The sequence below is a fragment of the Narcine bancroftii genome, chromosome 3 (genome assembly GCF_036971445.1).
Source record: "Narcine bancroftii isolate sNarBan1 chromosome 3, sNarBan1.hap1, whole genome shotgun sequence".
NCBI classification, from domain to species: Eukaryota; Metazoa; Chordata; class Chondrichthyes; order Torpediniformes; family Narcinidae; genus Narcine; species Narcine bancroftii.
Genome location: NC_091471.1, coordinates 132,057,689 through 132,072,997, shown reverse-complemented (window position 1 = coordinate 132,072,997; position 15,309 = coordinate 132,057,689). Strand labels below are relative to the sequence as shown.

The 15,309-nt window shown below is 38.4% G+C and overlaps 1 protein-coding gene and 1 long non-coding RNA gene across 6 annotated transcripts in view; one reads left to right on the top strand and one right to left on the bottom strand.

Annotated features, from left to right (window-relative positions):
* The window catches only part of LOC138757565 (uncharacterized), a 96,106-nt gene that overhangs the window by 63,018 nt on the left and 17,779 nt on the right, over positions 1-15,309 (top strand). The gene's annotated exons all lie outside the window — the stretch shown is intronic.
* ldb2a (LIM domain binding 2a) overlaps positions 4,222-15,309 on the bottom strand; it is a 576,008-nt gene continuing 564,920 nt past the window's right edge. For all 5 annotated transcript variants that reach the window (XM_069925127.1, XM_069925126.1, XM_069925128.1 and 2 more), the window contains one exon: positions 4,222-4,964. In XM_069925127.1, the coding sequence (XP_069781228.1) occupies positions 4,734-4,964 (231 nt within the window). In that variant the 3' untranslated portion in view covers positions 4,222-4,733. The remainder of the gene's footprint in view (positions 4,965-15,309) is intronic.

Sequence of the window (15,309 nt, the reverse complement as noted above, 5' to 3'; positions counted from 1 at the left end):
AATAAAAACAGAAGATTGTTAAACTGGAGTTTGATATCACAAGAATATGATCTGCAAATTAACCATATCAGAGGTGTAAATAATGTGATTGCTGATTGTTTGTCAAGGTGTTAAAATTGATCATTTATAGAAATACTCACAAAATTGAATTACTGTACATATAACATGTTATATATTGTGTATTGTTATCTCTTTAGTGATTTTAAGGCAGTTTAGTTATAACTGAATTTTAACTCAAGAGTTAAAATTCCCTTTAAAGGGGGACGGTGTGACAGAGTATTTAGAGGTGGTTTGGGAGGAATTGTTAGAGCAGTTTGCACACACACATTTTAAAACAAAGAATATTTGCAGGACTTTTGCAGAGTGCTTTTTGGAAGAGGCAACAAAGTAACAACAGCAGCTTGCCTGGGAGAGCATATGATCTTTGCAGGCAAAGGAGAAGAGTTTTGCTCTCAGAGAGGGAGGGTGTGAAACAGAGAGAGAGAGGAGACAGAAATCAGTTCCAGAAGGACAAGTTGACAAACTTTGGAAGGCTGTCTGGTCAAAGAAGAAGACTGGCAGTGTGAAAGGTGACCTGAAAGAAAAGATCATCTGGAGAACCCTGAAGGGGGCAAGTTTCGTCAGCAAGACTGAGAAGGAATCACTTGCGGATGTCCTGGGAAAAGGAATCTCTCTCTGAAAACCAGCAAGAATCCTCCTGAGTGGTAATCATTTGCCTGTAAAGCACCAAAGACTGGTGAACTTTGTTAATGCTAACTTCTGTTCACAGTACAAGAATTGCCTGCAACCAGTGAGATTAGACTGTGATCCAAAGAACTTTTCTAATCTTAAATATACATTTCACATACCTGCACTTAGTATTAGAGGGGGGATTAAGTAGTTAGGTTAAGTAATAAGTTAAAGTTTAATTCTGTTTTCTTGTTCAATTATAATTAAAAACTACTTTTGTTTAAGTAACCCTGTGTTGTGATGTATATCTATTATTGCTGATTTTTGGGGTCCTGAGGACTCCGTAAAAGAAAGCAGTACAGGAATATGAATTTCAAGGTAGACATAGGTTGCTTCCAAACCAATTTGTCTGTGGGATGTACTAATCTACAATGAAAATAAAAGGATAATGAAAATAGTTTAAGAAAACAAAGGTGTCTGCTGTTATAATATTTTGTTTTGTTCTCAAATTATTTCCCCCTTATCAGTCATGGAATCTACACTAAAAGAGATGGGTACTGAAAGGGCTACTTGTTGAAAACTTGGTTGAAGGTTCAGCCTTCTTCTGGTATTCTTTTTCAGTGCTCTGGTGATATGCTATTACACCACTAGGTCACCAGGGGCCACCACCTGATGACCTTGTATATATAAGCCGATCGGAACTCATGCTCCTCCATTTTGACTTAGGCTTGCACAGAGGCAAGACCTAGCTGTATATATATTAGTCTATTAAAACTAGAGTTAAACTTGCACTCTGTCTCATGTGATTGATGCCAGGCACCATCAATTTAATAGACTAATATATAACCAGAATGGAAGCTACTTCTGCCCTTGCCCACGCTTCCGACTCCACCAAAACTCAATTTAAGGACCTGGAAATGGAGATGGCTCATACGCACATGCAACCGAGTACGAACCAGACGGAGAGCTGCGGGACCAGAATCACGGAGGAGAGGGGGACTCACCCAGTGACTGTGGACTACGAAAGGGACAGAAGTATCCCAGAGCAGGTAAAGAGTGGCCAAGAGCCCCACCTGATAGTTAATTCACTGGGACTGGCCATGCAGCCTCCCGGGATCCTGATTTATAATCAAGGATCGTGACAAGCGTTGGGAGAGGGTGTACAGCAAGTTGCCCTCCCAATCACGATCTACCGCCAGGACTGTATGGACGGGTTGCTACCCCTGAGACAACCCCAGCTAACCCCAATTCCCCTGAGGAGGCACACACTTCCCCAGGACCGAGTGCCTGCATGGGGAAGGGATCAGGCTCGGTAAGGCACTGGAGACATTATCTGGCATTTAAACGCTTCACCCTCATCACGGAGCAACAATCCGTGGCTTTTATGTTCAACAACCAGAACAGGGGGAAGATAAAAAATGATAAAATCTTGCGCTGGAGGATAGAATTGTCTAAGTATAATTACGACATTCTATACCATCCCGGGAGGCTGAATGAGTCTCCAGATGCGCTGTTTAGGGGCACCTGTATGGCCCTTAACCACATGTCCCAACTGCAGAGCTTGCATAGTGAGCTGGGACACCCAGGAGTCGCTGGACTGTTCCACTTCTTAAGGACCCAAAATCTCCCATTCTCGGTAGAGGAAGTAAGGACAGTGAAGAAGGGTTGTCCCATCTGTGCGGAATGCAAACTGCAGTTTTACTGGCCGGTTAAAACCACACTGATAAAAAGCTACTAGACCTTTCGAGCACCTCAGCCTCGACCTTAAAGGCCTGTTCCCTTCCTACGATAGGAACATGTATTTCCTTAATGCCATAGGCGAATACTCACGCTTCCCTTCTGTAATCCCATGCCCTGACGTATCAGCAGCCATGGTAATAAAGTGCCTGCAGTCCATTTTCAGAATGTGTGAGTACCCCAGTTATACACACAGACAGGGGTGCTGCCTTTATGAGTGCCAAAGTCCAGTAGTACCTACGGGACACCACAAGCTATAATCCCAGGGGTAATGGGCAAGTAGAAAGGGAAAATGCCACTATCTGGAAAACCTGTTGACCTTAAAGGCAAAAGACCTACCTGTGGCAAGATGGCAAGATGTGTTACCAGAGGCTTGACATTCTATACGCTCGCTGTTGTGTACCACCACTAACACGACACCACATGACCGTATGTTTTCTTTTTCGAGGAAAGCCGCAACGGGCACAGTGCTGCCTAGATGGTTGATGATACCATGACTGGCGCTCCTCCGGAAGCACTGTAGGCCCCACAAAATGGACCCACTGGTGGAGCCAGTGGAATTGAGGCACGCGAACCCCCACTACGCATTTGTCACATTCAGGGATAGACGGGAAGACTCGTTGGCCACCAGGGACCTCACACCAGCCGGAATTGTGGACAACGCAGGAGTCACAGACCCCTACGGATCAGCACAAAGGGATTGTGGATGACAGGGGAGAGTCGCAGACCCCTATGGATCAGCACGAAGGATAACAGACACCAGGAGACCCGAACATCACGTCACCCCAAAAGGGCTCCACCAAACAGTACAGCCCCAACAACCAGTACATGTACGGAAAGCCCTACACCTCCTCAGCATACTCCCACCCAATGTCAGGACCCTCTGCCCTCAACACCCTCCACTCCCCCTGCCCCAGTACCCCGAAGATCCATGAGGAAAAGGAAAGCCCGTCAGATACTGGACTTATGAACGTACTGGGGGGTGGAGTGGGGGGGAGGGTGAATGTGGTGATATGTTATTACACCACTAGGTCACCAGGGGCCACCACCTGACGACCTTGTTGATCGGAACTCATGCTCCTCCATTCTGATCTAGGCTTGCACAGAGGCAAGACTTAGCTGTATATATTAGTCTATTAAAACTAGTGTTTAACTTGCACTCTGTCTCATGTGATTGATGCTAGTCACCATCAAGGGCATGGATCAGAGGGAATGAACTTCCAAGAAAAAGTGTAATGGTTGCCTGTGAAGGCTGGTGTTCGTGTCTGGGGTGAGCGGTGTGGTGATTTGGGGATCAGGGCTACACCCTGGTCAGTACAGTATGAGTCTTTGCAATTAAATTTTTAAAATTTAGACATACAGCACGGGAACAGGCCATTTTGGCCCACGAGTCCGTGCTGCCCAATTTGGACCTAATTAACCTACACCCCCTGTATGTTTCAAACGGAGGGAGGAGTGTGGGACTCCAACCTGGCTAACAACTGTGCCACCCCAAGTTTAACAATTGACTTACACCAATTCCAAGTCAAAATGCACTTAGCCAATGTAGGAGCGTTTTTTTTCAAGTATAAGGGTTAACATACCTGTGTGTTTGGAATTCAGGACTAAGAGTGCGATAATGACTTTCTCTTGGCTTTAGTTCCAAGAGTTCAGACACAGAATGTTCAAATCATCACTATAAATCTGCATTTTCACAAAGAACATTTGTTATTTAAACATATTACAAGAGAAAGAAACAGAAGTGTCAGTTAACCAATTATATTTTTTTCTACAATAATACTGTACTTGATTTAGAGACAAAATTTGACAAGTGAATTCTTGTTACCGTTTGTTTATTGGCACACTTAATGGTAAAGCATACATAAAATACATCCGTATAATGACACAAAGACTCATTTTGAAGTTTCACATTTTGTGCTGAACATTTATGTGAATGAAATTGTGTCTGCTCAAAATTATCTTTAAGTCCCCTTATAAAAAGCTTACATAAATACACAAGCAAAAATTTGACCAGCAATGGGTTCCTTCAAAACCTGATCATCACCATCAAAGTCCCATGAAAGTAACAATTCAAACTCAGGAAAAATAAAAAGAAACCACAAACCTGTCATACTAAAATGCCCACAAAATATAATGGGTTGCATGGCTTATAATACCAGCTTGAGTTTTTTCTTAAGCTTTGAATATAAACTCACTAAATCAAATTAGGGGATTTAATATTACAATACTGCTTAAAGCAGACATTTTAAAACAATAAATTTTGGATTGCAGCCTGGATAAAGAAGGGGAAAGCACAAAATTTTGTAATAAAAACTGATATATTCTGTTTATTGAGAGGCCTGTGGTGTGGGATTTTCTGATTTACTCTCCTGACTAGATTGTGCTTTGCTGTTCCAAGGACTGTTACTTCTTAGTGCAGGAGAGTTATTGAAATCTTCCTCGTCATCAATGCCATTTGCTGCATCATACTGTGTATTCTCTAATCGAGTGATCAGTCGCTCATCCTCATCCCCGAATTCTCCGCCCATCAATGTAGGTTCACCCACCACCATCACGTCCTGCAACAGGAACAATAATGTGGTAAAACAGTGAAGAGATTATGTTTGCTTAACCAAGATTATTCACAATAGTGGGGTGAATCTGTCAAATGCTTGTCTGTTTGATTAACTTGTTAAGAACAACCTTTTTTTCAACATTCTGTTTTCAGTTTGGCAATCAATCTTAAATCTGCAAACTTTTTATTTCCCTTTCAATTTGACTATCTGTGAAGTTAATTAGTAAAACAAATACATACAATTTAACTATTAATTTCATTTTAATCAACTACCCCATACTACAAAGCAAAATGTGAACAAATATTTATATAGTAACCACTAGATGGTGTCTTTCTTCAGTTTATAAAGTAAGAAAGCACTGAAACCATGACAAAACAAATTTGATCAAACATCAAAGTACCTACAATTATCGATTTACAACTTTGCTTTTCACTTCAAAGTATTTTAGTAATTGATCAAGATTTTAACCATGCATTCTTTTCCTCCCTGCATAAATTTTAAAATTTCTATGTACAAGTGTGTAATCTGGGAAGTTCTCAAGAAAAGAAATCCACTGCATCCTTCCCATTCTCATCAAAAGCATATACATTCCCAATCGTAAAGCATGAACATTTAAAGGATATTATGAACACTACTACAATGTAATTACAATTTTCAGAGACAAAAAAACTCAGTGGTAATGTTCTGCCATTTAAATATAAAGGCAGAGAAAGGTCAGACACAACTTTATTTTTCTGGATATGATGAGACACAAAGAGGAGAAATTGTGTAATGTACCTGAGGTTTCTTACCCCAAGTTATCAATTTTGAGTTCATTTCTAGTGAGGATTTTTTATTCAGTAATGTTTTGAGTCTATCTGAACAAATTTAATTTCATGGAATAAACAGTTTTTCATGTTTAAATACTCAGTATAAAAATGCTCCATAGATCATCAGAATAATGGTCCCCAACAATCAATGCATTATTTTTCACAACTCATTCCCCTGCTTCCTGTTCTAATCTGCTTGAGCATGAAAAAGGTGGAGATATTTTCATTATTTTTTTATGAAGACGTGGTCTCTTGAAGCAAATTGTGGCCTTTTCATTGATGATATAAATCATCGATGTTCTGTTGTGGACAAATTTCCAGAAGTAATTCTAGTTTGCTCACACTGACTGCTTATTAATTTATTTTGAATTGGGTATTTGAGGACAGATTCCTTCACTCCACAAGAGCTTGAAGGAACAAGAACTGTGGGATCCACCCATGACTCTCACCTTTTATTCCAGAGCTAGTTTGATTTGAAACTGCGCTGGGTGGATCACGTCTCCAGAATGGAGGACCATCGCCTTCCCAAGATCGTGTTATATGGCGAGCTCTCCACTGGCCACCGAGACAGAGGTGCGTCAAATAAGAGGTACAAGGACTGCCTAAAGAAAGCACTTGGTGCCTGCTACATTGACCACCGCCAGTGGGCTGATATCGCCTCCAACCGTGCATCTTGGCGCCTCACAGTTCAGCGGGCAGCAACCTCCTTTGAAGAAGACCGCAGAGCCCACCTCACTGACAAAAGACAAAAGAGGAAAATCCCAACACCAACCCACCAATTTTCCCTTGCAACCGCTGCAACCGTGTCTGCCTGTCCCGCATCGGACTTGTCAGCCACAAACGAGCCTGCAGCTGACGTGGACTTTACCCCTCCATAAATCTTCATCCATGAAGCCAAGCCAAAGAGTTTAAAATGACTGCATGACACTATGGCTGACAGTGGTAATACATTAACATGCTAATTGTTGCACAGTTCACTGACAAGGTAAAACAACTAACTTCCAATGAAAAACTCTGAGGATTTTATTTATGTTGTTCAGAAGGGGTGATGAAATCCAGTCAAAAAAAAAGTAAAAACTCTGTGAAACAAACTGTTTTCATATATAGTTTCTCCCTTTTCTGTTAAATAAGTAGTTTGTTTATGATATATGGATTAGCGTTCCTACATTCACATTTTGTACTTTAAAAGAACCTATGGTCTAGCTGGTGATCACAGATCTAGCAATGATTCTGTGAATTGTTACAAGTGTTCAGGAATATTATTCTGCAAATCCCTGGGAATGATTAACTGTTGAACAGCTTTGTTTGTTAAAGCAATCAGCCTTTTTCCCAATACTTGGCAAGATGTTCAATTCTCCACTGTTTGTTCCACAATTTGATGAGTGTAATTTATTGATGTAAAGTTTTTAAAATAAGATAACAATGCACATACTGATGAGATCATTTGCATCAGTAATTGTGTAATTAGCAAAATACCTACTGATTGCCAACAAGACTTAATCTACCGTCTGTTACCATGGAGTCTGTCACTTGTTGGATCTCTATAACAATCTGTGCAGAAAACATTTTGAAATTTGGCCAGCTGTTATTATAAAGACAGTGTCATCATGGAGGAAGAAAGCCTCTTGTTAATTACTACTGTAAAAACTCCTGCGTGTGGAAAAACAAAAAAGTATATCTAATGAGGAAGATGTTCAGGGTCACAGCCTAACAAAAAAATACAAAAAATGTCTCAAAGCCAAATAAAGAAAAAAATAAAACAAATATACAAAAATGTTTCCCTCAATACCTACTGGCGCCTGAATCAAATTATTTTAACACACTTCCCTTCGGAGTGTGGTAGCATGACCAGCAACTGTGTCTAAGAATAGTTATTTAACAATCAGAAATCGTTAACATCCTTCTTTTCTGGAATTTCTAGTGACTCATTAGGAAATACAATTTCCTTTTCCAAATAATATACAGAGGCATCTAAACAATGGAGCTTCCCACCTTGTCTTCCTTCTATCTGCATAATACAGATTAGCTGTCAAATTTCCTATTTCTGGGATCTTCTTTAGGGCTAGTTGGCTCATGTTCCATCTATAAAAGATGCAGGCATTTAAATCCCCAACTTTTTTTGTATTGACTAATAGCCCTTTAATTTTGAACCCCTCCTTCTTGAGGTGTATTTTTTGAGTTTTTGGTTCACTGGTTTTCAATTGTAAAGAATAACAAAGCAAGAAATGGAATTACAGCTAAGCAGGAAAGTCTGCAGACGCTATGATTGTAGTGTAATACAAAAAAGTGCTGGAGAAACTCAGTAAATCCTGCAACGTTATATAACTAATGTTTTGGACCTGAGCCCTTTATCAGGATATGAGCAAAAAGGGGAGAGGAGGGAAGAAGGGGCAGAGGGAGGAGCACAGGCCAATAGGCAAGAGATTATAGGTAGATATGGGTGGGTGAGAAGAAGAAAAAAGCTGAGAAGTGATGAGGGAAAGGGTAGCTCTGAATAGAGAGGGAAAGTGGTGGGGAGCTGAAGGAAAGGAGATAGAGGGGCATGGAAAGAAAGAGACAGGGGAGGAAGCTAATGGAAACTGGGGAAGTTGATATTAATGTCAGCTACTAGAGAGGATTCCAAGACAGAATAGTACATGTTGTTCCTCCAATTTGCAGGTGACAAGGTTTGGCAGTACATGAGGCCATGGACTGATATGTTGGCGTGGGAATGGGGTGTAGAATTGAAATGGTGAAGCACTGGAAGACACTATTATTGCAGCAGACAGAATGATCTCCCAGTTTGTGTCCAAACTCCCTGAAGTAGAGGAGGCTAAAATGGGAACACTGGATGCAGCAGATGACCCCTACAGATTCACGTGAAGTAATTGCTTCACTTGAAAGGACTGTTTGGGGCCCCGAGTGGTGGTGAGGGAGGAGGTGTGGGTGCAAGTGTAGCATTTCCTGTGGTCACAGGGGTAGATATGAAAGGAGTGATTAGGGGGAAGGAATGAATGTATGAGGGAGTCCAGGTGGGAGCAGTCCCTACAGAAAGCAGAAATGGGAGGAAGGGAAGATGTGTCTGGTGGTGGGATCACATTGTATGTGATGGAAATTGAGGAGGATGCCAAAGTTGGTGGGGTAGTAGGTGAGGACAAGGGGAATCATGTCCTTGTTTCATTTTTGGAAAGGAGGGGGGCAGGGCAGATGTGCTGGAAATAGAGGAGATGTGGGTAAGGGCTGAGTGGATGGCAGGAATGGGGAAGCCACATTTTTTGAACAAAGATATCTAAGATATTCTGGAATGGAACCTCATTCTGGGAGAAAATGTGATGGAGACAGAGGAATTAAAAGAAAGGAACAGAATCTTTACAGGGGACAGGGTGTGCAGAGGTGCAGTTGAGGTAACAATAGGAGCTACATTTGCAGCTAGTGTTTGTCTCCCAAGATAGAGGCAGGAAAGTGAGAAATGGGAGAGCATTGCCAGAGATGGACCAAGTGAGTTTGAGGTTGGGGTGAAAGTCAGCAGCAAAGCTGATAAAATTGACAAGCTCATCATGGGTGCACAGGCAACATCAACGTCATCATCAATGTCATGGAGGAAGGGCTGAGGAGCCTTGTCTGTGTAGGCTTGTTGCATGAATTGCTCCACATAGCCTATAAAACCACCCATGGCTACCCCTTTGGTTTGGAGAAAGTGGGGAAGGAGAAGGAGATGTTATTGAGGGTGAAAACAAGTTCTGCTAGGCAGAGAAGTGTGGTGGTTGAGGGGGTCTAGTTGGGCCTGTTGTTGAGAAAGAAACAAGGTGCTTTGAGACCTTCAGTGTGTGAGATGGAGCTGTATAGAGATTGGATGATCATGGTGAAAATAAAGTGGTCAAATTTGGGGAACTGGAAATTGTTGGTGTGATGGAGGGAATGTAAGGTATTACAGATGAGGGTAGGTAGGGAGGAATGGACTGGATTCAAGGGAACAAAATGGAGTAAAGGTAGGATGATATCAGTTTGGTAGGGCTAGAGCACGTGGAAACAATGAGTCTGTCAGTACAATTAAATTTGTGGATCTTGGATAGGAAATAGGACCCGGGCATTGCCAGCCTGAGAACCAATGAGGTTAGAGGCTGAGGGAGGGAGTTGATTGGAAGCGATGAGGTCAGAGACGGTATTTGAGACCTACAGCTGCTAGCTGTGATATGGTGTAGACGCAACTATCAGGGGCTCCTGTCTACTCTCTTTTTTCATTTTTTATTTTTCTATTTTTCAGCTAAAGTGTTATATATTTTTGTAGCTTTTCCTTTATTTTAAACTCTTGTCTGCCTCAAAAAGACTTCAAGAAGTGGGAAATCTGGGAAAAAAGGACAAGCGACTGCTAGCCTCACAACAGAGGCTATATCTACCCTATTCAATTGACAGACTGCTGACTTCAAAGCTTCTTTTTGCCTGTTAGAAATCAAGTCCAATTTTTAGTGGAGGAGCATGGCCTGCGTTTGTTAACTTGGAGCGTGCTTCTGAATACTTAAGCCAATGTGTTATTGAATTAGAAGATGTCTGTTCCATCTTATGTGAAAGTAATTCAAAGTTAACAACTAAAGTTGTTGATCTGGAGAGCCGGAGCAGTCGGCAGAATCTTGGGCAGGGCAGAATTTACTGAAGAAGAGCAACTTACAAAATTCCTCCCTGATTTGTTGTGTGAGGTTTTCGGGAAGGAGACACTCCTTTCCCCACTGGAGATTGATAGTGTTGACCACTCTTTAGTACCTCAACCAGCTCTGGGACAGAGACAGCGCTCGATTATCATTCGTTTACATCAAAATCAGATAAAGGACACTCTGATCTGAGAAACCGAGCAGAGAGGGAAAATGCAATATCGTGGTCAACAGATCAAGTGATGGAAGATTATACTCCCTAAGTTATGAATCAGTGAGCTGAGTAATGTCGGAATTATACAACCGAGAATTTAAGCACCCCTTGCTGTATCCTGCATGTCTGTATCACACTCTCCAGCGGACACAAGAAATGGTTATGTTCAATTGTTGAGGCCTGGAATTATATAGACAGTCTCCTTCCCACATTGTGCCCATCATAAATATCTGCTTGGTGACAGAAGCCATTTGACTATTATTATTTTGAAGCATTATAGCTTTTGCCATACAGTATTTAGTGGTGAAGACCGACTGGTCCTCTGTTCTGGTAACATTTTATGTGGTAATATAACCATTTGGGCTGTTGTTTTGTGAGTATTTTTTTGCATTAAATTCTGGGATTTATTCAATCTTTGTTGGTAGAACACTGGGGAAAGTTTATACTTAGATTTTTTTAGTAGCAGTTTATATTTCTACTTCATAATATACTTTTAGAATTGAGAAATAAATTCTAAAAATAATTGTTTTATTAAATAACCAAGTCATATGTTATTCTCAGAGTGTAGAGTTTTGTTTTAATAACAATATTGGAACCAAGATGTTATTAAAAAGGATAGGAATTTTTTTTGGGTGAGAATTGTTTAATTTGATGAGCTTGCTGCTGGGGTCTTTGGCAGCTGTCTGGTTTTCATATGGGAGGTTGGGAGTAGGTCTTTTCAAGGTTGTTATTATAAGCTACATAAGCTACAGACTACATAAGCTTTATCCTTGTGCATTATTTTTATTTTAATATCTGCTGTGTGCTCTGTTCTTGCTTCAAGGCCGACACCTGAAGCTTTATTAACGTGTATTTTTAAACTCAATCTCTAACCATCGACAAGATAACTTTTTAAATTTTTTTAGTTAGAATATTAAAGGTTTAAACCATCCTGTTAAGAAAAAAATATTTCTCATTTTAAACAACTTAAAACAGAAATTGCTTTTTTACAAGTAACACATATTCGTAGCTCTGTTATTTCGCATCTTATGGCATGGTGGAGAGGGCAGAGTTTTCATTTCCACTTTTCAGGCAAAAGCCGGGGGTGGGGGGTGGCTTCAATTCTTATTAACCAAAATTTTCCTTTTGTTCATCACAATATGGTATCAGATACTAACAGTCATTATATTATTGTTTCAGGGAAATGGTATAATAAATTGGTGGTTCTTATGCCCCTAATGTGGATGATGTGGGGTTTTTTGAACATTTTTTTTATTCCTTACCTGATCTGGATACATACTCTCTTGTGCTTGGTGTAAATTTCAATTGTTGGTTTGATCGTGTGTTGAATCGATCTTCTCCCAACCCTGCAATAGTGAGTAAGTCCACCTCATTTATTCAATCCTTCCTATCAGATTATGATATTTCTGATGTATGCCGTTTTCTTTATCCAAATAGGAGAGTATTCTTTCTTTTCACATATTCATCATACTTTTTCAGGATTAATTATTTTCTTATGGATAATTAATCCCATTGACTCACTTTTGTGATTACAAGAATATACTGATATCTGATCATGCCCCTATTGTACTATCTATGACCTTTCCTGACCTTTCTAAAATAAATAGACACTGTGAAATTTACGGAGGAGCAGATGACATTTTTCTTTAGTACAAATACTTTTTCAGAAACTTCTAGTCTGATTGTTTATTGAAAGCCTTCCTTCGGGGGAAAAATGATCTCCTATACCGTGAATATAGAAAGAAGGGCGAAATAAAGAACATTTGGAATTAGTTAATCAAAATTAAAGAAATTGATCATCAATATGCTCAAGTTAGAAATCCAGAACTTATATATAAAGTGAGTGGAACTTCAAACTAAATTTGATCTCCTTTTAACACATACAATTGAATGCAAACTTTTGAAGAATAAGAGTCTGCTTTATATCCATGGTGATAAATCTGGTAAATTGTTAACTAATCAGTTGAGAAGATTTGAAGCAAGACAGCAAATTTCAAATTTGGTAAATTGTTAACTAATCAGTTGAGAGGATTTGAAGCAAGACAGCAAATTGCAAAAATTAAAATGGAGGATTGTAATGTTACTTCAGATCACTCCAATATTAATGACACATTCAGGAATTCTTAATCCCAACTTTACACTTCTGAATTTCAAAATGGTAATAGTTTGATGGAGAATTTTTTAAATTGTTTAAATGGTCACATGCTTTCTTCAGATAACAAAATGAGATTAGATGAACCTATATGACAAATAGAGATAACTACGGTTATCTCTTCTTTGCAATCTGGAAAATCACCGGATCCTGACTGGTTTCCTGTGGAAATTTAAAATAATTTTCTTCTTTGCTCTCACCTTATTTAAGTTTTGTTGTTGTCTGATTCATTTAAGGAAAGTAAGCTTCCAGCATCATTCAATTGTATTCTTATTGTAAAGAAAAGTAAAGATCCTATAGAATGTTCCTCCTACAGGCCAATTTCTTTATTAAATGTTGATGTTAACATTTCGGTAAAAGTTTTGTCCTGTAGATTGGAGAATATTTTACAATCAATTATATATGAGAACCAATTGGCTTAATTAAAACTTGGTATTCTTATTTCAATATACGTCGTTTTATTGACATGATATACTCACCCTCGGGTGAGATTTCTGAATGTGTCCTTTCTTTAGATGTGGAGGAAGTGTTTGGCCATGTGAAGTGGGGTATTTATTTACAATTCTAGAAAAATTTAATTTTGGTCCAAGTTTTATTGCATGGATAAGATTATTGTACTTGTGCCCTACTGCTTCAATTCTCACTAACTTTCAACAGTCACAACCTTTAATCTCCAAATGAAAATCCATCAAGGGTGTCCTCAAAGTCCATTACTTTTTGATCTGGCTATAGAGCCATTACCAATTGCATTTCAAAGCTGTGAGGACATCTGGAGGAACATAAAGTTTCCCTTTATTCAGATGATCTTTTCTTTTTATATCAAGACCTGAAATATCCATATCTTCTATGTTGTCATTACTTACTCAATTTAGTCAGTTTTCAAAAAAGTAGTGGTAAAAGCGGAATATTTGGCAAGACTTTTTATCAGATCATTCATCATTAACCATTGCATTAATGGTGAAACAAGAAAGTGTGTATAGATGGTGTCTCAATGCCATTTTGTTGAGAAGGAGAGACTTTTGTAAGTTTATTAAGAGATGGATAAAACTATTTTGTGAAACTAATCTTTCTTCTACTAATAATAGCTTTTTAATATGGGATACGCTTAAAGATTATCTACGAGGACAAATTATTTCTTATACAAAAAATCTTAAGAGAGAATATGCTACAGTGTTGGATGATTTGTGGAAAGATATAACAAAGCTGGAAAAAGAATATCAAAGAACAGGGTTACAAGAAAAATATAGACTATTAGAGAATAAAAATAATGGAGATATAACACATTACAAATGAATAGAATGGAAAAAAAACTATATTAAAAACTAAACAAAAATATTATGAATTAAGAGAATGGGCACACAAAGTTCTATCTTGGCAGGTAAAGGCAGAGGAGTCATCTAGGATGATAAATGCAATAAAAGCAGAGTCTGATATTATAACATAATCAAAAATAAATAATATTTTAGACTATACTATACAAAATTAGATAAATCAGAATTATTAGGAGATGAAAATGAGATGGATGAATTTTTATCAAATATTGAACTTCCAATATTAGAAGATAGAGAACAGGTTAATTTTGATGCCCCTTTCACAAGAGAGAAAAGCTTTGGGTACTTTACAAGCTAATAAGTCTCCAGGGAAAATAGGTTTCCTCCTGAGTTCAGTGGACAATTTAAAGACTTGCTGATGCCTCTTATAACGTACTGGACCGGGTGGTGGGGAGCCAGACTCTCCTGGAATCTTTCTCAACTTCTTTAATTGCAGTGCTACCGAAGAAAGGTAGAGAACCATTAAAAACTTCATCACTTCTGAATGATGATTCTAAGATATTGGCGAAGACACTAGTTAATAGATTGGGGCAATATCTATCAAAATTAATACATAATAAAATATAAATAAATATGGAGTAGCTAATGGGACTTTCTTTTGTTTTTATCCAGCTAAGATCGTTCCAAAGAGAAAGATATGGGCCAAATTTGGCCCCACCTGAAATTAGTGAAATGAAATGATTTGGCTACATTTAAATTTTTTTTTCTTATTTTTCTTTTCTCTTTTTGAATATTTTATTTATTCAACATATAAAATATCAAAAATAAGAATATTATTGCATAAAAACATAATATTAACAGATATATGCTGAAACTCTATTTATGAAAACTAAAATATAAAAACTAAAAAAACTATAAACTACAAAAAACTCTCTCCCCAAACTAATCTAATCCCCAAACTAAAATATAAGATATTTCATTATAAAATGATTACAAGTAATTAATTCTGATTGCATCAGTGGACACTCAAAGACCTCAAAAACATCATAAAGTTGTTATATTTTTAGGGAAAACTTTATTGATTAAGAAAGAAATTAATATAATTTTAATTTCATTATTTTAGCATACGGATCCAAAATTTGCAAAAATAAAGACTATTTATCCCTTAAATTATACATAATTTTTTCTAATGGAATATAGATTTGTATTTCACCATGCCATCTATCCAATGTTAATGAAACATCAGATTTCCATGTTACAGTGACACATTTCCTTGC